Consider the following 27,089-nt stretch of genomic DNA (forward strand, 5'->3'; position numbering starts at 1 on the left):
TTATGAAATAAAGCTAATTTATTGACGTATGTGTTCATTTCTTTCATTGCGTCGTGCATCAGTTAACTAAGTTGAAGATGTCATTGCTGCTTTTATATCACCAAAGCAGACTGGTTGTCCACACATAGCTTTTGCGATCAGGATAACTTTGATCAATAAGTAATATTTACACTTAAAATAAATGATCTATGGAATGATTTGATGACAGACTGAATGGGAGGCATTTCACTTTCAGATCATCTCGACCTCTGGCGCCCTTGCGGGATTTTTCTTGTTATAGTGAGCAATGCGGCTCTCCATGACAGGCCTGAAGTGGCGGATCAAACCCTGCACACACAAAAGGGAAAAAAAAAAAGAGGGTAAACGCCCCTGACTCTTCACATTTAGCATTTCTTTTGAAATTGAAGGCTCAGTTTTACTGAACTTGTGCTTAAGTGCTTAAAACGCCTCCAAGAAGAAATCTCACCTGCACAGGCCAAGCAGCTCCGTCCCCAAGAGCACAAATGGTGTGTCCCTCTATCTGCTTACTGAGCTCCCAAATCATGTCAATTTCTGAAACTGCTGCCTCGCCTTGGACAAACCTCCACATCATTTTATCCATCCAGTCCACTCCTGTGGGAGAGGAAGGAGTTGAACAAGCATTATAAAATTACAATTCCTGAAACTTTTAAGCAAAGTTTTACCTCGGAGGAGTTATTATTGACCCTAATCTTAATCCAATTCTAATAAAGACTTAAAAACCTATTTGATATCTTAAAATAACAGTTGTAGCTTCCTTTTGTGTTCTTCACAAACTAATAATCCAAATCCTGAAGCTAATTGATTAAATTACTCACACATTATGACTCTAGCTTTACTAAGACAATGAAACGAATGCTGTTGCACTGTTTGTCCAAATTAATGCAAAAATTATACACATTTAAAAAGGCTTTTTCTAACCGAGATTTACATTACATATGTGCAAATAAAATGCATCAATACAGGCTCAGATTATGATTAATTTGTCATAAAACCTCTGTTTTACCAGTATTATGTTTTCAATCCTTCGATAATTGTGCTCTTACAGGTATATCTTACCTTACCAGAGTGTTTATTTTGCTATAATAACATATTTGAGCACTTATCATACCTATGTACCCTTCAGGCATGTCCTGAGTAGTAAACGCTTCACCTAACCCTGATGTTCTTGTTGACAGTTCACACAAGTGCTTATTATAGCTCAATGAAGAGAGAAGAGCACTGTAAGGAATGTAAGGAGGATGTAAAAAGATTTTAAAGGGTGAGATAATGGATGTTTTAACAGTTACTGCCTGAGCCCAGTGTTGAATGTAGTTCCTTACCCTCCCTGCAGGGGGTGCACTGTCCACAGCTCTCGTGTTTGTAAAACTCAACCAAACGTGCAATGGCTCGGACCACATCGGTCTGCAGAGAAGACGCATCAGTCAGATTTTCTTTCTGCTGTCACTGAGGAGCCTGTGAAATGTGCAATATTTCAGGCAACTGTTTACCGATTTATCCATGACTATGACAGCTGCAGTTCCCAGGGCACTCTCTGCACGAACCAGGTCATCGAAATCCATCAGCACATCATCGCACACATGCCGAGGGATAATGGGAGTGGAGGACCCCCCTGGGATCACTCCTAATAGATTGTCCCAGCCACCTCTCACTCCTCCTGCACCAATCATACGAGAGAAAAGAGGAAAAAAATGTGTAATGTTTCATAAACTCTTCATGGACAGAACTGGATTAAACACACACACACCTGCATGTCTCTCTATCAGCTCTCTCAGAGGAATAGACATCTCTTCCTCCACTGTGCATGGGGTGTTTACGTGACCAGAGATGTTGAACAGCTTCGTCCCAGAGTTCCTCTCCCTCCCAAAGCTGGTGAACCAAGCGCCGCCTCGACGACAGATCGTAGGCGCCACAGCAACTGTCTCCACGTTGGCCACCGTTGTTGGGCATCCAAACACCCCTTTAGGGAGAGAGAAAGAGAGCAGTAAATAACTATAATTAGAATATAACCCTATTTAGCAGTTTCTTAAACCATAATTAGGTGCTGCAGGATATTGGAGGCTGCTGTGGAGAGTTTACCTCACCTATGTCTGCAGGGAAAGGCGGCTTGAGCCGGGGCTTCCCTTGTTTGCCCTCAAGAGACTCGATTAGAGCAGTCTCCTCTCCACAGATGTATGCGCCTGCTCCCCGCATAACAAACACATCAAAGTCATACCCAGAGCCGCAGGCGTTCTTTCCAATCAGCCCTGCTTTGTACGCCTCATTAATGGCCACCTGTTTGAAGAAAACAATTAAGACAAACGCTCTTCATCCACGGACTGTTCGTCACACATCCATCCATACATTACCTGTAGGTTTGATGACTCATTGTAAAACTCCCCTCTAATGTAGATGTACGCGGCACGAGCTCCCATGCCTCTCCCAGCCACCAGACAGCCCTCTATAAGCTTATGGGGGTCATGACGCATTATCTCGCGGTCTTTACATGTCCCAGGCTCCCCCTCGTCAGCATTCACCACCAGATACTTTGGCCTACCACATAGCAAACGCGGAAAGTCACAGACACGCCAACAGATTATTTATTCATGAAACCTTAGCATCATTCGCAGATTGTTTCTGTTCCCTCTTGCTCCTACCTGCCATCGCTGGGTTTGTTCATGAAACTCCACTTCATGCCTGTCGGAAATCCTGCTCCTCCTCTGCCACGAAGCCCCGAGATTTTCACCTCATTCAGGATCCAGTCCTGTCCCTTCAGTATGATCTCCTTGGTCTTATACCAATCTCCTCTTTTTAGCGCTCCTTTGAGTCTGGGAGAAAAAACGGAAGAGAAGAGCAACAGAGAGAGATAAGGTGTTTCTACAGGTCATTAGAGAGTAATGAAGGTGGTTTTACTTCAAATACTTTTACCTCCAGTCATGTCGGCCATATAAGTTAGTAAATATCCGATCTTGGTCACTCAGAGGACCAAATATGGTCTTTTTTGGCTTCACCTGCTGGAAATAAGAAAAGTTGGAAAAAAAAAAAAGGAAAAGGTGTGGCTGAAAAAAGCTGTCAGTCTTTCTGGGTTTGGACATCTGCTGCCTTAAACAACCTGTAATGTTCTACTTCTGAGATTAATGCTGAGGTGATTTGGCGCCATATCAACAAATTAAAATGCCAAACAATACAACTTTTGTGAAGCTTAACATAAGACTACTACTGAATTAAACCCAGGAGTACTTTATAGGACTTTTTAAAATTGCACAACACGCATTCATCTTTGTCTTTTACTGTAAAATCTACAGTAATATTGGGGGGGGGGGGGGATACACGTTTAAAGACCACAAGTTGCTCTAAAAATCTTAGTGGAACGATCCGGATAATCTTATTTCACTCACAAACGTGCCACTTTCTTCTCTGTGCTGTGTATTGATGTGTGACCGCAGGCCTACATACCTGTGGCTGCGCAGCAGTGCTGTAGGTGAGTCGTGGAGCAACCTGACGCGCCACAGCGCCCCACAGCATCCGCGGAGGCAGCATCCTGCAGGGGGCCCAAGACACCCACCCCCAGCTCACTTTTAAACTGCTTTAAACTCCAAAGCTGCTTCTCCCAGGGTCTACGTTTTCTTAGAAGATCGAGTCGACTTTTAAACCTCGGCTGCCGAAGGAGCTGCAGCCTACGCCTGCTGGTTCAGCTTAATTAAACTAAGAGGATTAGAGACTACGTCACGTCCTGCTCGCGGAAGGTACCCGTTAGGCTATGTTATGCACGCGCACGCACGCACACAGAAACAATTATTGGGTCACCCAAAAACTAATGCTCACTAATATGGAAATTGTCATGCCAGCTGATCAGTGGCCATGAGTACTATTCACAGAGAGTCACTTAGAAGAGTGACGAAACGTTTTCCCCACTGAAAACATTAATTCCAGATGAACAGAATCAACTTTTTGGGATTTCCTTACCTGGCTGATTGAGCGTGCATCGAGACAATTATTGGGTCAGTATCAAAGCCACATCATATCATTTTTATTAAGGGATTTTGTGCACAGTTTACATGGTTATGTACGAATTATTAATCTGAAAGTAAACATGGCCTCCTGGCAAGGTGGTGGGGGGCACCGATTTATTTATACCATCCGTGAGGCCTGCTTTGCCACTTGGGTTGGCATTTCATTTGTCTTGGTATTTTGTGTGCTGGTTGACTGGAAAAGTTTACTGAAACACTTGAGGTGTTATTTCCTTTTAATCTTCTGTGAAAATGCTCCATAGATGATTGAACTTGAACTCGAAACACACAAATGTTACTCACTTTAAGTGCAGCCGAGTTCCACGGTGAGACAGAGCCAGAACAAAATTAGGACCATGAACGCAAACCAGCCACGGTTTATTTTATTATTCACACCTGTGCCTTTCATAGGTCAGAATGACTTCCATGTTAAAGACCTGTTCACTTTTTCCCCCACACCATTTCCAGCTCAATCACTTAAACTAAGAAATAATGGGCTTAAAGTGTTGCGTGCAAGTTTATTTCCCCTGGGTTAGAGTTAGGGGGCAGAAAAAGTGAGCTCAAGTTCAACCTCCATTATGATCCAAAGAAATCATTCAAGCACACAGTCATGGCCACATCTGCACAACTGCTCGTTAACACAAATATCTAGTCAACCAATCACAGTGCAACAACCGTACTAGGAAAACTGAGCAAACCATTGTTGATGGTGCCAGACTGAATATTTGAGAAGCTGCTGATCTGCTGGGATTTTCCCCAACAATCACTTCTTCAGTTTATGAAGAATGATCAGAAAAGAAGAAAATATCCAGCGAGAGGCAGTTCTCTGGAGATTGGCCAGACTGCTTCCAGCCAATACGAAGGCAACATCAACTCAAATAACCACTTGTTACAGCAAAGGAACGCAGAAGCAACACAATTAACTTTGAAGAAAATCGGGGTAAAGCAACAGAAGACCACACTGGGTGCCTCTCTTGTCAGCTAAGAACAGGAAACTAAAGCTACAATTCACACTGATAAGACAAAATTGAACAAGATGAGCAACTGATAAATGTGCAGCAACTATGTAATGGTATAGTGTCAGTATTGAATATGGAGTGTTCCAGTTGTGAATTCAAGAATCAAGACAGTTCTGAAGGTAAAAGGGGGCCCAGCTCAATACTAACAAGGTTTACTTATTAAAGTGGACAGTGAATGTAACAGCCAAGCAAGTAAACATGAGAAATATTTAAAACAAAATATTATGGTAAATGGCCTGTATTTTTATAGCGCTTTACTTAGTCCCTAAGGACCCCAAAGTGCTTTACACTACAATCAGTCATTCACCCATTCACACACACATTCACACACTGGTGATGGCAAGCTACATTGTAGCCAAATCTGCCCTGGGGCGCACTGACAGAGGCGATATTAAAGTAACAATAGCATAAATAATCAATTCGATTCTATAAAATCCAAACAAAACAAAAAGAATCATTAAATAATCTGTCTGGAATCGGGACAAACGAATATTTGAAACAATTACTCTTTAATCTGTCAGCATAACGATGAACTTTGTAAACAAACAGTGATCGCTGACTGAAAACACAGTGCCAGCTCAGTCTATACGTTCCTGTCAACTAGCTCAGGCACGCTTCATTTCCCATCACTTTTCACCTTTTCTGACAATGCCATTGAAAGCATAACTGACACCTCAGTGAGGTGATATTTCACCAAGATTAGCTCATATTACAGATCACTTACTGGCACTTAACAAGAAATGTCAGCACAAGAATGTTAAAAATAACAGCAGCACTTTTTTTCTGCCCACACAGCTCAGTCACAACTATTTAATTATTAAATGTTGGGGGGTCCTTTTAGTTTAAGTTTAAATTCACTAGTATTACAGATATAGTGCGTTATACTATTTCTCAACTCTCCGTGGATTTTGACATTGGACTTAGAAAATTGCCTATGTGCTAGTTTTTAAACCCCAGAGAAGAGGGACAGATGGAGGGCAGTTAGAGAATCAGGAAGTGCAGCGGAATTTGTAAGGAGGAAGTGAGAGCAGCTATGAAGAGGATGAAGAGTGAAAAGATGGCTGGTCCTACTGACATACAGTACCTGTAGAGATATGGAGATGCTGGTAGCAGCAGACTTTTTAATGAGTTTGACATAATCTTGGACAGTTGGAGGATGCCTGACGAGTAGAGAAGAAATGTACTGCTACCGATCTTTAAGAACTGGGGTGATGTGGAGAGTTGTCGTAATTACAGAAGAATAAAGTTGATGAGCCGTAGCATGAAACTATGAGTTATTCAAGCTAGGTTAAAGAGCAAGGGTGATGATCAGCGAGCAGCAGTATGGCTTCGTTCTGAGAAAGAGCACTGCTGTTTGCTTTGACAGTGTTGATGCAGAAGCATAGAGAAAGTCAGGAGCTGCACCGTGTCTTTGTGGATCTTGTTTGCAGTGGTGATGGACAGGTTGATAAGGTCAGGCAGGAGTCTCTGTGGACTATGATGTTTGCAGATGACATTGTAAACTATAGGGAGAGTAGGGAGCAGGTGTAGGAGATCCCAGAGAGGTGGAGTTATGCTCTGGAGAGAAGATGAATTAAAATCAGTACAAACGAGATAGAATACACGTGTGAATGAGAGGTGGAAGGTGAACATGTGAGGAATAGAGGTAGTGAAGGTGGATGAGTTTATATACCTCTGGTTAGCCATCAAAAAGCAAGCAGTGCACAAGAGAGTGAAGAAGAGAGTGCTGGCAGGATGGAGTGGGTGGATACGAGTGTGAGGGGTGAAGGATAGTAGCAAGAGTGAAAGGCAAAGTTTACAAGATTGTTGTGAGATCTGTTCCAACGTATGTTTTGTAGATAGACTCCTCAAGCTCTGCCTCCTTAGTGCTACTAAGTTGAAGATGCTGATTTTTGGGGGGACTGAGCAGAATGGACAAGATTACAAATGTGAATATCAACGGGATAGCGCAGGTTGAGCAGTTTGGAGACAAAATTAGAGAAGCAAGGCTGAGATGGTTTGGACATATGCAGAGGAAGGACATTAGATATATGGAGCTGCCAGGCAGGAGGAAAAGAAAAAGGGCCTAGAGAAGATTCATGGACGTAGTGAAGGAGGATATGCAGAAGGTTGGTGTGATAGGAGGAGGATACTGGGGATAGGGTGAGATGGGGGCAGATATGGGAAGAAAAAAAAAAAAAAATAGTAAAAAAGTAAAAAAAACAAAATAACAGTAACACAGAAACGCCAAGCTTAGATATCTTTATTTATTCTCTTTACAATAACTGAAACAAATCTTGGGAAAATGAATTCATATCACTGAGAAGGTCCACTAAAAACCGAAAGACAAAAATGTATCCCTGATAGCGGGGTCTCTGCTCAGACTGTACCCCATGTCCCTTCACCGAAGCCAGGAAAACAAAAAACAGCTCACATAGAAACTCACACTTCACAGCTGGCATCAGTTAAACCACATTCACTCTCCGACTGGGAGTACCAACACCCTTCATGCCCAATACCAACCGTCATACTGCCATTCCAGTAAGACTGGTTCTAGTAAGGCCAGTAGTTTACTGTCACTACTCGTATTCACCTACATTTTAATTCATTCATTCGTGGTTTAAACATCAAACAACTTGATATAAAAGCAAATATGAAACTACTGGCATTACACAAGTATGAAGAGTGTCAATCACCCTGCAGCACCAGTTTCTTCCCATTCGATATTTTATTTAATCACTTAGTGCATTGCTCAAGATTTCCTGAGAATAGTTGCAGCACAAAAAAAACAAAAAACAAACCAAAACCTAAGGCAACTTCATCCCAATATATATATACATGTATATATTATATTTGACAATATCTGTACTAATATACAGGAGGAAGCATGTGGGTTTTAAAGAAGTATTCTCTAGTTGAATCACAATTTTTTAAATGGTAGTAAGTGAGTGAATGGAAAAGATTTTAAAGGAAAATAAAAGAAAAAAAGCTTGAAGCTCCAAAATCTCTTAGTGCAAAACAAACTGGAAACAGAGAAAAGGTTTCACTACAAGGAAAAGAGCTGACAGTGCACACAAGGCCAGATCAGCGTGGCTGATACAGCGGGCTCTGAAAATGCAGATTTCAATGAAAGTGAAAATAAAAACAAACGCTGTCACTTCAAGCAATTGATGGTTGCATCACACCCCGTGAAGGTTCTGCTTCAGGTAAAGGGTGATAAAAAGCTTTTGGTCAAAAACGAATGAACTGAAAAGACAACGGCCCCCTTTAGGCCGATCTATAAGAACTGCCATGCAACAACATGTGATACAGTACCATACATGTTGAGTTAACAACTGAAGAGCGTGCTGAAAAGTCCGTTTACGAGGGAGGGTTTCAACCCCTGATACTGCTGTTCCCTTCTCTCTGGAATGTGCCTGTGTTATGGAACCTGATGGGGTTAAATGTGCAAAGAATGCATTTGAGGATGAATGGCCAAAAAAAACAACAAAAAAACCCAAAACAAAGACACTGCCTGTAAAAAGGCTTTGAGGTGTATGGAGACCACAAGGAAAGATTTTTAGCATAATGCAGCTTGGATGAGGAGCGGATCAGATCTGTGTCCAACCCTCTATTTGGTCTTACAAAAGAGTTTGAGCGGAAGAACCTTAATAAATATCAATAAATAAATAAATAGAGAAAGGGCGTGGGGGCACGTCGTCTTCGATCAAAGAACCCGAGTGAGTGCATTGGAAGACTTTAGTCCACAGCTTCTCGGGAGTGGGGGGGAGAATTGTCTTTACCATTTATCAGCATCAACTCATTGACCCAGACTTTGTCTCTTTTTGGTCAGGCATTTAACACAGAGCTCTGCAGCTCTTAAACACTCAAATATAGAAGCAGGTTTCTTTCTCATGGCTATCAAAACAGTTGGGAAGATTCTTGCCTTCAAACCCAACATTGGCTACAGTTCACCTCTCTCATCTCCTCTTAAGAAAACCTAAAATCTTTGGTTTATGCACCAAATCAAAGCTCACTCAACAACTAACAACAACAAAAAAAAAAAAAAAAGGTAAGATTATTGCTTTCAATGCACAGAAAAAGTCTAATTACTTAGACTGCATTTCCACTGATAACCACCAGAGGACAGGGCACACAAACTCATTGTTGTGATCCAGCTGATATGACTCCTGAAGTGCACCTGAATCAACATATTTTGTAACTAAAATATACATCTTAAACTATCACTCCATGCCGCAGCCCTGGATTTTAGTTTGCATAGTAAAAAGCATCCCAGGAACCACACGCGCACACACACACACACACACACTGACACACACCAGCTTCCAAAAATAAAATCAAGACATAAGAAAGAGCTCAAACCTAAAGTAAATGAAATTAAACGGCAAACAAGAAATACATTTTAAAAGAAAAATTCAATCAAATGCCAACAACCAGAAGACAAACATTTAAAATATCGCAGAAAACCCGTTTTGCAATTTTTCTCTTATTATATTTTTTCATTTAATCTTTGTTTTCTTAAGCGCTCTCTATCGGTGAGCAGCAGGTAATTAGTCCAGCCACCTGAGTGATCTTATTATTATTTTTTTTTTATTGTGGATGTTTTACCACACACGCATACACACACTTGATCAGTCAAACAGACGTTCTGTTTTCACTATTCCTCTTCTTCTGCCTCCTCGTCTCCCATTTCCTCTTCCATTTCCTCGGCCCACCGGTCGCGATGTGTAGCTGGCGAGCGGGTTCTTCCTGCATCTTCTCCCTCCGCCTCCCTGCCTGCTCGCATGTCCAGCCCTCGTAGGAAAAGCTCGGGGTAGCTGGCCAGCCTCTGAGACCCAAACTGGGCCAGAGCCTGAAGGGCGAGAGAGTGCTCCCTCTCGATGTCACCTGGAAATATTAGAGGACCGGCGCCGGAGCCACTTCCCCCTTCCAGCATTGTGCGGGGGATGAACGTAGAGGAGTGGGGCTGTAAAGACATAGCCTCCAGATGGTTGGACTGCTCCCTCCTGCCTCCGTCACCGATCTCATCCTCCACAAGCTCGGGCCCACGTCTGGGGCGACGCGTGCGTAACTCCAGGCAGCTGTGACCTTTGCGGTGACGCTGGAGGTGGTCCTCCCGGGCAAACGCCTTGTGGCAAAGCGGGCACTCGAAGGGCCGCGCCCCACTGTGGAGGGACAGGTGGTTTTTGAGGTCATAGGAATGCAGAAACCGAGCAGGGCAGTGGGGGCAGGGGTACGGGCGCTCGCCTGTGTGTTTCCTCATGTGGATCTTCAACTTATCATTGCTGATGAAAATAGAGCAGAAGACAAAATCATGAAGAGGTAGAAAGAGTTAAAAAAAGATGAAAAAACCAACAACAACCGAGCACATTCTGATTATCGTAGTAAGAAGTTTCTGTACCGGGTAAAGCGGACTCCACAAGCACTGCACTGGAAGGGTTTCTCTCCAGTGTGCGTCCTCATGTGTCGTGGCAGTTTTCCTGCTCCGTGGATGATCTTCTGGCAGACAGGACATTGCTGTGGGGTCTGAGACTTCCTCTTTCTCCCCCCTCCCACTACTGAGGGGGCTGCACCACGATCAGCTACAGAGGTAGGCATGGAGGTGCTTCCCATCGGCATACCATCTTCGCCCAAACCCTCAATCTCTTCATCCCCTGACAGCTTGTCATTTAGGGGCGGTATGGGAGGTGGGTGGGCTATACGAGGGCGGTCTTGTAGCCAATAAGGGAGCCCTCCGTTTAGTGTAGCCCCTCTGCCAGGTTCTCTAATCTCTTTAGGATCTCCGTTCTGGCCAGGCGTGAGGCGAAGCTCGTGGCGTTCGGGGCTAGGAGGCTGAGTAGAAGGCAGAGAGCGGAAGCTGTCGGATGCAGGTGAAGGATGCGAGATGGGAGAAGCAGGCGGCGGGTTCAAAGGTGAGGAGTTGATGTTGTGATATGGCCCAATTTTTTTCACCTTTTTTCTGTCTGTTTTTCTTCTGGAGGCCTTCTCTATTACCCTCTCTCCCCCTACCATTCTATCAGTAGCTGTGTGCTGAACTCTCTGCTCCTCTGCTGCCTCCCCCTCGGCCTCTGCCGTCTCCCCCAGGATGTCTCTGCAGGCGTCAGCCACACACTGGATGCCCAGAAGCTGAGCCCCTCGCAGCACATCTCTCATCCCAGAGCTGGGGATCGTCAGAGTGGCAGTGTAGGCGAACTCCAGCAGGGCGTCCAAGGCGTCTGGTGCCACACAATCCAGCTGGCAAACGCTGAAACCTCCTCCGCCCTCGCCGCCCGCTTCTTCTGTACCAAACAGTCGGCGGAAGTACAGACTGACGGCAGCCATGACCGAGCGGTGCGTCGGGTAGCGTGCCCCGCGGGAAGTCAGGGTGAGGTCACACAGGAGCCCTGTCCTCCTCTGGTCATTGAGGTGGGACAACAGTTCATTGCTGTGCTCCGGGAAGGGAATCCCAATCAGCCCGTCCTCTCCTGGAGACATTGCCACCTACATGAAAGAAAGGTAATTCAATTTATGTGCAGAAGCAGAGGGGTGAGCAAATTACAGGCTCATTTTTTTAAAGAAAGACAGGTTACTGCTGTGTAGTTTCTAAAAATAAGAGACCATCCTTCACAGAGTCATACTTAAATCTCCCAAAAATAAATCTCGAAGTGTCACTGAGGCTAGGATTCCCCTTTCACCTGACGTACAGTTTAAACGGGGATCAACAACAACAACAACAACAACAACAACAACTCTGCCTCATGATCCTCCTCGCCTCACTCTCCCTGTGCTTTTGATCCAGGTTACTAAATCAGGAGGTGGTGATTTTTGGTGGATGTCGAGAGGTCTGGGCATTTGAGAAAAAGTTCAAATGAAGGCAACTGAATGAGAGCTAAATGAAATACAAAAATCAAGAGGAAGCAGAAAAATAAAATCATGTGTGACACGGTGGAAATATAAAACAAAAACGACAGTGAAGATGAGGAAAGGACACAAGGTTATGTAATGTGCTGTAGGCGTCGTAACGAGAGGGCAGTAGGTTAATTCGTGTGAAACCCTTATAACATTAGCTGATTGAAATAAAATACCAGGTAGAGAGGGGCTGATGGAAGAGAGAGAGAAGGAAAAAACCCAAGCAAGGGAGGAAGTGACAGGCTAGAGTGGGTGAAAGGGGGAGTACCAGTGAAAGAATGAGGAAGGGAAAAAAAAAAAAAAACAGTAAGAGAATTATAAGCTTTAATAAAGACGAAAATAATCTGACGTCAAATACAAATTTTTAGAGTTGCAACAGGTCCATCAGTGACTCTCATAACGCGGTCTTTGTATTTTGTCTTTTAAAAGTGGCGTGAGGATATGTTAGAAACCAGTTTTTCGACAAGAAGTATGAGCGGTGGGTTGAACGTAAAATCCCGTAATGAACGTCAAGCAAGGACAATGACTTTCTTTATTTCCCTTTGTGAGATGTGACAGTAATAAGACCCAACAACTCCCTTCTTTGGATCCCTAAGCTCGCACCTCACCCTGTCCACACTGTACCTGGTCGACAATATCTCTTCACACACCTGAGCAGACCAGATTTTCCACAAACAACTCACGCTCCAGATTCCCCCTCCCTGCCCTTCGTCTCCCTCCCATAGCAACTGGCAGCCCCCTGGCCATCCAATAACAGTGTTCACACAGTGCCCAGAGGGCTCTGCTCAACAACAGTACATCCACCTGACTAACCTGCTCCAAAACACACCCTATTAAAACACACACGTGCATGCACAAGAGCACACAGGCACACACACACACACACAGTACACATGAGCACTTGCACACATAGCGTGCCAATCTGTGGCTCCCCCCACCCACCATTGTTAGATTTAACCAGTTATGTGATGATCTTAACGACAGGCTATTTAAGTCACGCAGAAATGCACCCCACCCATTCAACAACGAGAAAATAAAATAAAAGTACAGGCAATTAATGAAATGCCTATCAAGAACCTGCCGGTACCTTTTTGCAAACTTTGTGGTCCTTTTGATTTCTCAAACCGTCTCTTTCTCGTGCGAAGGTGAGAGGACGAACCCACCCAGAGGTCGTAAATGTTAGTCCTACCTTCCCTTTCTTTATGGGCATGGGGACCGTCAGCTGGAGACGAGGCAGCGTCTGTCTCACGGCTTCCATCTTTTCGTTCTTCGCAAGTCTTCTCCTTCACTTTCCTCCTCGCTCTGTCTTTCTCTTTCAAAACCACTCTTTTTTTCCTATTTCCTCCTTCCTTCAGATGTGCAGACAACTTAAAAGGTCTGATCTCTTTGTCAGAAGTCGGGGTTAAGCGTTCATCCTTGGGGATGTCTACCTCGTTCGCACATTCTGTCACTCACTCTCCTTCCTGTCGTACCAAAAGAGGGTGCAGGGTGACGAAGACACATTGAGAGATACCCCTCCCCCCCCAAAGTCGCCTACGCGCCCCCTCTCTCCAAAACCCAACGGCCCATTTTCCGAACACTTTCCGATAAACATAATCTTCCTGCCGTCCCCTCCCTGTTCACAAGTACGAGGCCAACAGGTACGTGGATCGCAACGCGGCTAAGGTTATGGCATCGCTGCGGTTGCTGTGCATTAATACCCATCCAGCTTCAGACCATGCACATTAGTACAACTACTTTCGCAGGAAGGAAATAAGCACATGCAACCAAAACCATGTGAAATGTAAAATAATAGAAGAAAAAAGTATTTTTTGGTAAAATCAAAGAACGCAAAAAAAAACGTGTAAGAACCAAAATCATATTGGCATTGTGAGTCATATTAAAACAGTGAGGTAGGTGCAATATGAGAGTTAAACCATATCACATTGCACCACTGAGACAAACTGGTGCAAAGTGCTCTTCCTTTGAAACTTAGGCGTGTTGAACGTCACTGGGTACTTGTCAGAAAATACCACCAAAGATTCTGTTACAAATATTTACTAATATTTCTGAAGCCAACGCACTTGTACAAAGAATTATCTCGCTGAACTTGAGGCATCAAGGACGACATGTAGGGCTAACTGCTGATATAGAAGAGTGAAGACGTTCAGACGGCCTTCTCAATTTTGTTTTTTGTTTATTTGGACACCTAACTTTTTCTTTTAAAATTCACATTTCTCAGACTTGGAATATCAGACATTTTCAGATTATTACAAATGAGGGTTAGCCGCTTTTCCTCATCTTAGATTCCTGCAAACTGAATAAGTTTGACTTTTAGAGCATGTGCTGGACAAAGAAGGATAAAAATGTCCCTTTTGCAACATCCATTTTTCACAGTTTCCTGAAATTTTACGGACAATTCTGAATTTGTAAAATAACATTTAAAAAAAACAAAAAATGTTTTAGGCCATCATAGAACAGATAATGAAGAGGAAAAAAAAGTGGAAACTAAGCAGATAGGATACTGGAGCAGAAAATTGTGTTCAAACAGCTCCATCACTGGTAATCACGCCATTAAAATCAGATTCTTTATTTAAAAAAAAACAAAAAAACAAAAAAACAAAAAAACACAGAGCACACAGTGTAATATTTGGAAATGCTTCTCAGCAAGCAAAAAGTCACTCAAAAAACAGAAATTGAAGCCCTGCAGAAAAGCGAGAAACAAAGGGGTTTTGGTAGGAGCAAACAACGGTGCACATTAAATTTCCGGCACAGGGGAGAGAGAAAGAGAGAGAGAGACAGAGAGAGAGAAAAAAAAAAAAAAAAAAAAAAAGAGCATCATGGGAGGTTGGTGGTTCAAGCTTGTTATTTTAGGCATATTCCTCAGAACACAGACGTATTCGGAAAATAATAAGATTGCATAGAAGTTTCAACGATTCCCATCAATTTTCTGTCTGCCTGTGAGTCACTTAATACTGACACATTATGACATGCACAGCCACAAACTACACACTCTTTGTGTCTCCCCCCCTTCTTGTTCCTTGTGACTTTGTTTCTGGTTGTTTTCGTCGCTTACGAAGGACATGTCTGCATAAGTTGCTGAATCTTGCAACACATTGTAACTAATGTTAAACCAGCCCACAGGCTGATACCACAAACGCATATTGTCATGCACTTGAAAGCTTCCAAGCAAGTGCTCAGCTATTAGCCTAACTCTTAATAACTGTCACTCTTAGTTTATTCATGTTAAACAGGACTTGTTACCTTAAAAGTCAAATAAGTGATAGGACTGTTTGCCTTTAGGCGTGTCTTTGAACGTCACTCTTACTCTCGCCAAAACACACAAATAAAGTGAGCATGCAAAGTAGATAAAAGTCAAGTTTTTTAACCCATGGAATTTTGGATTGTGTTGATTTTCTGTACATTTAATGCGACAGATGTCATCTTTCCAACAATTGTATCTCATCTCTTTCTTAGTTTTTTTTGTTCTCACCTCCTACTCTTTGTCGACGGTGGAGGAATGTACCACCTCTGCAACTTGACGGTTTCCTCATCCCTTGCTTTCATTATGTGCACACTCTTCCTCTCTTTTAACAACAAAGATCTATTTGTTTATTTAAATATACAGATCACAACTTCAAATCATTTTTTGGATCTCCATCTAACTGCAAGGCCACTGGTCAAAAAACCTGCAGGTTATACGAAATGTATTTTTTTTTAAAAAGAAGAAGAAAGAAATCAAAGAAATGTGGAGGATCTGCCGTGGATTTGCTTTTACTGAAGAGGAAATGGAAACTTAAATCCACAGTTACTGTCCACCAGCTCAACAGAAAGAGAGAGCAGTTTGTGTGGAGGCCAGGAAAACGACAGCTGCAGGATTGACCAAACCTGCTCACAAAGATTTACTCTTCAGTATAAAAGCAGCTTATACTATCCATCGACTATATGCTGAAATCCCACTGCACACACAGAGAGCGTGTGGTAACTGGAACTAGAACTGTTGGTATTATTTTTATGGCTCCTATTTTCCGTTAAAGGCTGTAAGTTTTCCCAGTCCACCTCAATTATATCAGGCTCCAGCACTAAGGGGGAAAATATGACTTTATACTAGTCACAGAAAACTGTGGCTGAGAGAGGGAGAAGGAGAAAAGCTTTTATGAATTCTGATGTCAGATGTTTTCCAGAGTGGCCTGCTCGTGTGTGTGTGTGTCCGTCCATGTTGGTTAATATGAGCACTTGTGGTGTTGTGATGGCTTTCTCAGTACTCGCGCTAGCAGACGGACAAGTTTATGGATCGATTTTAGAGTTTTACAAAGTCGTTAGGTAAATCTAAATTGGAAGAAGGCTTAAGAAAAATTGTGCAACAGTTTTGAACGTGGCTATGTGCAAAACGTTTGTGCTGTTCAGTGACTCGACGGGAGCACACAGATGCGTTTCAGCGGCTCTGAATAAATTATTATAAAATGTCCTCGTTACAGACGGAGTTTCTGTATGAAATGAAATTCCTCCTACAGAGACACACAGTGACTAAGAAACAAACACGTGTACAAGTGTTTTCATTCATATAAAACCCCGTATTTAGCGCAAAGTTAATCCAAACCACAACAAAACAAATCATGATGCTAAACAACCTCTGCCACAAAAACAACAAAACAACAACAAAGCAGCCAAACACATGAAAAATAAGATTCAAATTCATACCGTTTCTCCTCCACACACCTCGTCCGGCTCACACCAAGTCTCTCCTCTGTTTGACAGACTGATTTAAAGGGTTTAGAAAGATTTCAACCTTTTTTTTTTCTTTACACCTTACTTTTTTGGGGGTAATGACTTGAATGTGGTACTGGTACACCTTCGCTGAGAAAGAGTAGGGGGAGGAGGAAACGTGGGGGGGATGAGAAGAGATGAGAGTATACACACATAATGTCTGCCAAACCAGAACCGCTGCTTTCAGCCAGGCTAAGCGCTCTCAAAGGCATTACAGGGGCGCAAAACCATTTGGAGTGACAACTGTGTATAAAACGGCATAAAAAGCAAAACTAAACGAACACGGGCAGGTCTTCTAGTAAAGCAGCTCGTCCCTGCTGGGAGATAAAACACAAACTCCACCTGCTGTGTGTCCCAGCACTTCCCTCCGGACTGAACATTTGCATCCCACCAGGAGATATAAAAACAGACGCAGTGAGGGGGGTGAATTTGAATCGCCATTTGAATTTGTCAAAGACAAGACTTGAGACACCATCATGATAATTACAACGATTGCAACCTGCAATAACTGAAGAGGAATTTAGAAAAAAAAAAAAAAAAGAGAGAAAGAAAAAAGAGAAGTCCTCTGAGTTGATGTTACTCAGCAAAGTTTGTTCTTTCTTTATTTAAGAGTGCCCCTGCAACCATGCCCTCCTCTGTCCTTACTGTAACTGGGGCGTTATGATGTGTGTGTGTGTGTGTGTGTGTGTGTGTGTGTGTGTGTGTGTGTGTGTGTGTGTGTGTGTGTGTGTGTGTGTAAAGTGTGACGCATGCGCACGCTGTGGTCTTAGTTCCAAGAACACATTACATTATTCATTTGGTTGGCAGAGCGAAGGCCCTTATCCCCTCGCCCTCCCACACCACAACACTCCACTGCGAGCTACAACAGCAGCCGGTTTGTATGCCAGACCTGAACGCCGGTGTGAATCTGCTGGAGGATTATCAGCTTATCAGCACATGGGGCAAGACATTTGGGTGCACATATACATTGTGTAATATCCACCAGCTTCTAACCTGACATCTATGGGAATAAAAGGCTTTTATGTTTCCCTTTACCACATGAGAGTTATGCATCCAAAGGCTCTATACTGAAAACCTTTAACGAATGACATTACAGTGTGCAAGGGACAAAATGGTTGGCTTTTGAGCAATAACTGCTAGAAAGTCATGGTTTTATTTTGTTGTAACTTAGGAAACAGGATTCATGCTAGCTATTCTATTTGTATAGTTTAATGTAATTTTGTGGAAGCATCTATTTGACATCTGGAGGAGAAGGAAATGAGGGGATGCCGCTAAGACTTTCAAACATTTTTTAAATGTGTAATAAAACTATAAAAGTGAACAAAGTGTAGTAAGATTTAAGGAACACAGAACATTGGAAGATACGATTTAGTTATGATTAGTTTAAAGATTGGTTTAAACTACTTTAAGTTGAACTTTACATGTTTTTCATTCTGAATCATTTTCTAAAGCAGTTTCAATTTATTTCTGTAAAAAACAAAACAACAACAAAAAGATTTTTGTGCTTATTTTCTTTGCCCAAAATCAGCCTTAAGTCAAATTCTTCTGTTTGTTTGCCCCAGTTAAAGAAGGAGACGGAAAGGAGAAATCAATCTGAGGTTGGAAGGAAAACGGTCTGAGATTTGAGAAGAGGCAACAAAAGTTAAAAAAGGAACATGAGGGAGGTATGTTTTCTAAAAACACACATGTTCTTAGAAATCAAACAAGTGTAAGGAGGGTATGGGGGAGGAGAAACACATGAGAGCGAGTGAGTGAGTGAATGGGGAGTGGGTGTTGAGATACTCTGAAAGATAAAGCAGAGAGGAGGTTAAGACAGGAAAATCTAGTCCCAGCCTCGAACAATCTGTGTTAGCGAAGAGACATGAAACAAGAGTCGAGAGAGTTAAGTTACAAGGGGTGGAGGGGAGGAAGGTGGAGGGGAGGAAGGTGGAGGGGGAGGAGGGGGGGGGGGAGACAGAAAAAGAGAAGGGAGAGGAGCCATGACATGAAGACTGGGAGGTAAACAGAGCGATAGAGCAAGAGGTGAACACATGCACGCAGCCACAGGAAGTCGCCGAGTCCTTGCAGGTGTATGCGTTTGCGTGTGTGTGCAGATGTCTGAGGGTAGCAGCCACCTCTATCATTAGCATCACCAAAAGGGAGTTTCACCCTAAGATGGAGAAAATGCACAGATGTGTGAGAGAGAAAGTAGGCATGCTGACAGAGTGGTTTCACACTCTGCTCTCCCCCTCTTTTAGCTCCTTATCTGGTCAGCAGTTTCTAGCCCCAGAACTCCACAGCTGTGCGTGTACGCTGAAACATCAAGGTGTGTGTGGGCGAATTAAATGCCGCACCCTGCATCAATTAATAGGCAAAAGCAGGAAATGTTATCTTATTGAGTGTGTGTGTGATTTCTTATATCTGATTAGTCGAATTGAGCTGATGAAGTTGAGGAATGTTTCCACTGAGAGAACGACGACATGCGATTGCATGTGAAAACAAGAAAAGAAAACAAAAAAAACAAAAAAACTAAACGTCAGACATACAGAAATGCATCAGTTAGCAGGAGTGTTAAAACATGCCAATCAGGTAGAGCAAATGAACTGTGTAGGCGTACTGCACCCGGTGCAGTAACTGTGGTCAGAAATCAACCCGACATCTTCACAGTTAGTTTTAGATGAGAAATCACATGAAGAGTTTAACAAAAAAAGTGTAAAAAAAAAATATATATATATATATATATATAAATATGTTGTGTTAATTTTTTACATTACCTGAGAGAATATTTAAATTAGGTACAGTAGAAGAGTTCATTAGCAACTAGGAAGTCACTTTTCAGTCATACTTTCAATCGACGCTAGTGCGATACTGCAACGTAATCGGGGCTAAAAAAACAACCTGCATTATAAAATAAATATGTTTTATTTGCAAATAGATTAAAGTCCCCCAGCTGCGTAAATTTTAAACTAAAAAAAAGAAAAAGTGGCAAAAATTTGAATCCAGAAACAATACAATAAAATATTTAAATACACTTTTTTTTAACACATATGCAATATACTACAATGATACACACACATATTTAAAATACATCTATAATCATTTTCCTAATTTTTTTATGTTCTGTACACACAGGTGTATAAGAGGATGTCTGTCAACAGGTTTATAATATAAGAACTTACAATGTAAATCAGTTTCAATAACTGGTCATGGCTTTGAAACGCAAGTACATATACAATATATGTACTGTGAAAATTATAGAAATAACATGCTTGTACATGTGTTGTAATATATCGTGATAATAAGAAGAGTAATTTAAAAAAGTAGTATTTTTAGAGTTAGACATTCGCTCTGTGTTGTATTTTTTAGGGTAATTAATTGGCCAGAAAAAAAGAAAAAGAAAAGACAAAAAACAATTCACAGTTTTGTAGCGGTACAATAAAAATATCGTTATGAGTTCTTTTAGATGTTAAATCACACATTTAACATCTAAATTCCCGTCAGTCTCCCTGCACGTTATACTCGACATCTCCAGTTCTCTCCTCGAGCTAAATGAAAACTAACTTGTCCTGCTCGATACTCCTCATGGAGCCGCTTATAATATAATGTCCGACTGAAGCTTTCAGCCTTGCCGTGCAGGATATAAAATTATATTCATAAGATTGCTGGGGAGGTTTAACCATGTGATCAACCCAATGCAGTCAAACACGACCCCATCACCACCTGTGCTGCAGAAATTACTGTAGACCTGAGCCAAAAATTTTTTTTAAAAACATTTTTAAAATAAATTTTGGTGTGTGTTCCTGTGGGTGCTCGAGAATGTAGTAACAGCAGTGGTAGGTGGAGCAGGTGAGGTGGTTTTGGAGATGGCAATCAGTAGATGGGGCAAAAAGTTACGTGAAAGTATTCAGCAACATATTCTTGCGGTACTTTTAAGTGAAATGCTGCTCTCCCTCTCTTTTAAGGGGGGTTCTTGAATCGACTGAAAAACCTAGATTAGCACTCAATATTGTTACAGGCATGTGTGTAATTGTGGGTCCATTACATTAAAGTTGTCAAAACAGTGGGAGGGTCTTAACAGCTTCTGTTGTCCTGCACAAATGAACTCCCACTTCAGAGGAAGATGTTGCAAAAGGGCTGAACACACACATACACACACACACACATCCTCACAGAGAGAAATGTTGCAAAAACTAACTGATCCTGATCAATTTCCTCTTCCTGTGCTCTATAAAAAAAAAATGGTCGACCACTAGAACAGATGGAGAGATAAATGAAAGACAAACACACGAGAAATGATCGAGAAACGGCTCAGGGGAAGATTAGACTAAAAAAATGTGTAAAAACAAAACAAAACAGGTGAACGCTGCCAGACTGGTAGAAATGAAAAGAAAGAAAGACGACCAGAGGATATGACCAAACAATGTGTCACTTTCCTGACAAATTGGCTCAACTGTATGGGAAGAGGAGGAGGCCGCTTGTATTTACTGTAACTACAATCCCTGAAATATTATCAGAACTTCAGCCCAGCATCAGGGAGGGCTTTACCGTTTAGCTGACTGGTGTACAACTGCAACACCCACTGCTGTGGTATCAGAAACCAGGCAAGAAGAAGAAGAAGAAAAAAAAAGAGAGAAAACGAGAACTTTAACTGCTGATCAAATGATCAGTTAGTGAAGCCAATGCAGCCTGAATGATGGACGAACATCTCAGCAAAACTTTGTGGTCCACAAATACTTCTATTTTAAATCGCATTTAAAGTAAAAACAATGCAATTCACATTTTAAAACAAAAACTACAAAAACTAAAGTGATTAGATTTTTTCCAGAAGGGATGATGATGTGCAGCCTTTTGGAATGAACGCCTCCATTTGCAGCTGGAGTTCCCCTCTGAGCAGCGCACATGAAAGGGGTCAGTTTCAGCTGCAATGACTCCCTTTGCCTGCACATGTTTGGGTGTTTATTCTCACTTTCCCTGAAGTGTTGTCTCATTGTACCTATTTATGATAACCGCCCGCTCAATGTGTACAGAAACAATTGCACTGTTACTAGAAGAGCTGAATCACGATCACTCCTTCAGTCTGTAGCTTTTGTTTTTTTCCCTCAGGCCCCCCCTTTTCTCTTTAACTCGTTACAAGAAGAAGAAGAAGAAGAGTCACGGCCACCTGCTCCTTGGTTAACACTAGGGTGGCGTGGGCTGTGAAGCTGGTGGTCGAGAGCAAGGGAGGGCTGTCAAATGCTACAGAAACTCATGACTGAAAAGAGGAAATGGCAGATACATAACTTCCTCTATTGACACAGATCGAGTGGGGGCAAGACTCAACTGTAGTCGCTGCAGACTGGATTACGGACACCATGCAGTCACCCCTGTGTCATTACAGCTTTAAAGTGGAGAAACAACCGCCATATATGGTGAAAATGCGCAACTTGTCTAAAACCATGTATGTTTAAATAGAGGAAACGTCCGGGTACAGATCTGATTAGCGCAGTTACAGTATTGGATTTATTTAAGGATATATTGACAATAAAGAGCTGGATGAAGACATTGTCATCTTTCTCACACACACACACACACACACACACAAGTCAGAGTGCAGGGCACTACTGAAGGTGTCGGAGTGATGCTGGATGAGAACAAAGGAGACACAAGAAAGAGGGTGAGACACCTTCAGATATCTGGGGCTAAAAAAGAAACCTCGACTTCTTTCAACTCCATCCTCCATCCCCCGTTCTCTCTCTCTCTCCCCCCCCCACCTTCCTCCCACTCAGTCGGTTCATATGAAACTGAAAGACCCATGTCTGAATAGGGGGAATTTATATGGGCTCACATGCCCTAATTAAAGCATTTCCCAGAACTGTGTGCATGCATGTATCAGAGTGTGTGCATGTGTGTGTGTGTAGGTCTGTGACTCTCTTCCTCGCCTGACAGACCACTCAATGTCACTTCCCTTTATACCCACCCTTTCACGGACACATGGTAGTCACCAGTCATACTCTAGCAAAGCAGTGGTCACATGAATTGTCACACCAACTTGCCCACCACACACACACACACACACACACACACAGTCACATGATAAAGTCATAAACAAATTCAAACCTAATTAAAATTAACCTTCAGTCCAGATAACTTTACATAACATATAGGCATTTTCATGCTTCCTTCAAAGAGGAGTGTTCTCTTTATAGCTAAACATATAACATGTAAACAATACATCATGCATTTTATTAATATACATTTTACTTCCTATGACAGTTAAGAGGAAGGGAAAGTTGACAGAACTGCAGCTGTTTTAAAGGTAAAATTCAGTGGGATTTAAACACCAGCGTTATCTGGATTACGTTGAAACACAGGTAAATATGCACCGAGCGTGGCTGGAACTGCACTTCATACAGCACAAATGTTGGTAGGTTTGTGGCATCTTGCTGACATTGACAGGAAACTCTAACATCTTCATTTAAATAATAATCAGCATCAGTAATCCGGTCATGAGCTCTTTATTCTAGAGCTCAGCTTTCTCAGTAGGTGGATCTGACCTTATGCTGTCAGAAGGCATATCAAAAATATCCATTCATTACATGGTTTGTTTGCTAATCTCAATTTCACGATCGCAACTGGAATAATCATTTAGCTTTAGGAAAAAAAAAAAAAAAAAAAAAGAATGAATGAGATTCATGTCTCTCGTTCCATTTTAATTGCATGTTTTTAAATTAGCCAGCATATTGTTGCCTGAAGCTGAAGGAGCCGCTAATCCTCGAAGACTGCGTCCTCCGCTATGTGATTATGTCTAACATTACTGTTATGATGTCCTTAAAGCTCCTTTGTGCTTATTTCCCAACAACAAAAACTTATAAATATCATCAGCCTGGTTTAAAAACATGAGGGTTTATTTTTGGCATTATTCCTGAGCCATCTTTAAAAGCCAGTAGAGCATCTGCAGCCGACAAACCACAGTGGAGTTAACTTCCAGGTTGCCTATAAAATATTTAACTGTTTGACCACTTTATTCAGCTCATATTTATTCCAAGGACACGGATGCTTTCACGATGCTGCTCCCAGCCCACCAAGACCAGTGTTTCCAGAGGATACCCCTCACACACACACACACACACGTTTGATTTAGTATGTTTGGCTGATATCGCACAAATTAGTCATGTATGTATTACTCAGCGTGGTAAATGAGTGCAAATGGAGCTCTGAATAAGCGGCACCGATAATATGACATTTTGGTGGAGATTAAATAGCAAAATACATTTTAAATAAATATATATTTATTAAATAATTCTGTGTAATAGCATATAATTTGTTCAGAATTACATTATTACTTTTTAGCAAGCTACAGGATAAGAAACACTGCTAAACCGTGTCAATTTAATGTCGCTGTCTAATTCATCTATGAGCTTGCAGGGGAGCTAATTAATATAACTACCACATGCCATCAAGATGGGTTTTTTTTAAAAGTCTAGCAGGGTGACACCGTGTAGTCACAACTTTTGAATAACATTAGGAGAGACGTGCATCCTGAAGTTACAGGAAAATCAGTTCCTGAGGTGACCTTATAGGCACTGACGCAAGCTCCTTTCACACTCTTCACACAATTGCATTTGTGACTCAACACCACACACACAACTTTTATGTCCTGCAAGTGTTATCTCCACTTGTACTGTTCATTTCCGTCTACTCCTTGACGCACAATTTCTTCTCCATTGCTGAGGGCGGCCATTCGAAACAGGTGTTAAGACCTTGGCTTTCAAATATGCTTGGATGACACAACAACATTTCAAGATAATCGTTTTCCCATTACACGGTAACGCACGGCTGCCTGACAGCTTAAGTGTCGGGAAGACGGAGCGAGTGAGTGATATGCAGACAAAAGCCTCAGTTTTGCTCGTCTGCCGTCGCTCTGCAGCCGACAGCTGCTGCTGGACTTTCCGTACCCTGCTTGAGTAGGTTATGTGCCACATGCCAGTCAACAGTATTTTTCACACCTATTGGTAATTGCTTCAATTGCTCACCTTAAAGCTGAGATTAGGATAATTCTGTACCTGCCCACTTTGTGCTGCTACTGATTATTTCACCCGCCTGAAATCTATTGACATTTTGTGGTCTCCAGTTGCCACATAAGTGCTAGTCTCTTCTTGAGTGTACACGTGTTTACAGTGTAAGTCATATTATAAAAAGGTGCGAGATTCCTACCTCCAGTCCATAAACCCAGGAGAAGATGGGTTCTTGCTTTCTGTTCTTTCTCCTTTGCACGACCCCTTACTCTTTGGTTTTTTGCTCAGAGGTTTGCAGATGTCATACACCTGAAAAAGAAAAAGATTTTAATGCTTGAATTATCAAATTGAAAGATGCAGTAAAAAAAGAAAAAAGAAAGAAAACACACAAACCAGCTGTCCTCTCTCTCTGCTATACACCCCTTCCTCCAAACGAACAGTTGTTATGGACTAGAAAAATGAGTGTACAGTGATTGTTGGCTTCACACACAATTTTAACTTCTTTTTTAAACCAAAGCGGTGTCTAAGTTTCACTTTTTTTAATACTGCTCTGTGCTACTCTTTTGATCTGGTTTATAAAATACCTGTGACTGGTTTCCTGTCATAGTTTAGATTTTCTAAAGCCTGAAAACGAAGTCCCGAGGAGGTGCAGGAGTGTAGCGCTCTCTCTCAGAGCACTTGAATTACAGTGTGAGAGAGGCTGTTATTGATTTTTGCCCAATAATGTCAAAGAACACAATGCCTGGAGCTTTAATTTGATTGTTACCTTTAACTAAAGGGTGCACGAACAAAGAGAGGAGATGTGATCAACTGATAAAGAAAAACACAAGGTGCTGACTAACTAAACGACGCCCGTTTCGTTTTTGTTTTGTCAGATATGTTGGGTTAGCTATGCTGCATATGGATAAGCGCGCACACGCACACACACTTGCACACCCACAAGTTATCATATGATGCACCAGATGTAATTTGGAGTGGAGTGGGGAGTTCTTGTAGAAGAACAGAAAAAGAAAAATACACCGACAGAAACCAACTGCTTCCTACTTTGACTTCTTCGGAAAAGAAGTTCTCCAACTGTAAGTAGGGTTGGGAAAGCCCACACACAAATACACACCCCTACACACACACACCTTTTAGATGAACATGATTAGCAACATACCATGTACAAGTAATGAGGGCTTCTTTTTTTTAATGTCCCCAGCTCTCTAACTGAAGGACAGTAAGTATTCATGTTTCTGCAAATTAAGACTAAACATAATGATGAAATATCCAAGGCTACAAAAAGCAGGCATGCAGACAGCAGGCCAAGATGGAGGTCATGTTAGGACACCAGGAACAAGGGTGGGGGTGGTAAAACACAGATGTCTAATTATGTTGCAGACAAAGTTAGGGCAAACAGAGCTGGCTTTAAGAAATTATTTCAAAACCCTGATGGCTCTTCCATGTGTGGTGCCAACCCAGTGTAAGTGTTAGAAATGCCCCATCACATGATGATGGTAACCGGCTCACAGAGAACGCACGCACGCACGCACGCACACACGCGCGCACACACACACACACTAAAAGAAAACAGAAAGTACAAAGGCTGTTTTATGGTCTCCTTCTTGTCTTTTTGCTACCTTCCTTCCCTGGTTTCACAGCCACCCACTCTCACCCCTCAGAGACACAGAGGTGAGACAGAAGGAAGAAAATAAAGAAGCCTTCAGTAACACCTGAGCCTGGGAGCTTCACGGGGCTTTAACTGCCTGCAAGGGCGCCTAAAGATTTAACCAACCAAGCTGCTCACAGCACAGGGAAACCAAACCCAAGCCAGTTGAGCTTGTTAGGCCGGTCTGTCAGAGGGGCAAGTCAGCAACACGGTTACCTCTTCAACGACACACACACACACACACACACACACACACACACACACACACACACACACACACACACACACACACACACATACAGAAGCCCACTGATATAACAACCCTCCCCACCCATGATGCAGGCTGAAGCCTTAACCTAATATTACAGCCTTTGTAACACAGGATTGTGACAGGATTAAAATAAAACACTGGGTGCGCCGTAGGGATGATGATGATGATGATGATAATGATGATTAACAGACCACTGAGGGTGGCTCGTTTAGGCGCAAGAGACTAAATCCAGCAGATCCACTGCACCGCGTGCCCGTGAGTGGCGCAGGGAGGCAGGTGATGTGCGTGAGAACAGGTTATAGGTTTTGGATGTCAGCCGGTGTTCTCGGCTATAATTAGCAGCCCAGTCTCCAGAAATGTACCCGCCGACCCTGCTCCGTGTCGCTCACCTGGCCGCCGCCGCGCGCAGACGCACGTAACAAACAGCGGCTGCAGCACCTGCTTCGCCCACCACAAAAACAGAAGAACTGTGAGAGCATGTGTGGCTCTGTGCGCTTCTAAAAGTAAACCGAAACGCTTTTAATAAATGTCGACGGGAGTTACTGAGTAGCCGTGACG

General features: G+C 42.4%; 2 protein-coding genes across 3 annotated transcripts; both read right to left on the minus strand.

Annotated features, from left to right (window-relative positions):
- Positions 1 to 231: 231 nt before the first annotated feature.
- Positions 232 to 3,537, minus strand: LOC146622981 (NADH dehydrogenase [ubiquinone] flavoprotein 1, mitochondrial-like). The gene is made up of 10 exons (XM_085365582.1): positions 3,454 to 3,537; positions 2,926 to 3,011; positions 2,655 to 2,825; positions 2,367 to 2,550; positions 2,103 to 2,292; positions 1,766 to 1,978; positions 1,509 to 1,675; positions 1,341 to 1,422; positions 467 to 612; positions 232 to 327 (listed from the first exon to the last, which is right to left on the minus strand). The coding sequence occupies exons 1-10, from the start codon at positions 3,535 to 3,537 to the stop codon at positions 232 to 234; spliced, it is 1,419 nt and encodes a 472-aa protein (XP_085221708.1).
- Positions 3,538 to 9,662: 6,125 nt separating this feature from the next.
- On the minus strand, positions 9,663 to 24,852 carry zbtb7b (zinc finger and BTB domain containing 7B). 2 transcript variants are annotated; one of them, XM_085365584.1, is made up of 3 exons: positions 24,812 to 24,852; positions 10,407 to 11,485; positions 9,663 to 10,290 (listed from the first exon to the last, which is right to left on the minus strand). In XM_085365584.1, the coding sequence occupies exons 2-3, from the start codon at positions 11,477 to 11,479 to the stop codon at positions 9,663 to 9,665; spliced, it is 1,701 nt and encodes a 566-aa protein (XP_085221710.1). In that variant the 5' UTR covers positions 11,480 to 11,485; positions 24,812 to 24,852. The 2 variants fall into 2 exon arrangements, with proteins under 2 accessions (XP_085221710.1, XP_085221709.1); XM_085365583.1 differs by lacking the exon at positions 24,812 to 24,852 and adding an exon at positions 13,083 to 13,151.
- Between the last annotated feature and the right edge of the window lie 2,237 nt (positions 24,853 to 27,089).

This window comes from Diplotaxodon limnothrissa, linkage group LG11 (genome assembly GCF_057381915.1).
Source record: "Diplotaxodon limnothrissa isolate DT_005_m linkage group LG11, D_limnothrissa_male_GT1.1, whole genome shotgun sequence".
NCBI lineage: Eukaryota > Metazoa > Chordata > Actinopteri > Cichliformes > Cichlidae > Diplotaxodon > Diplotaxodon limnothrissa.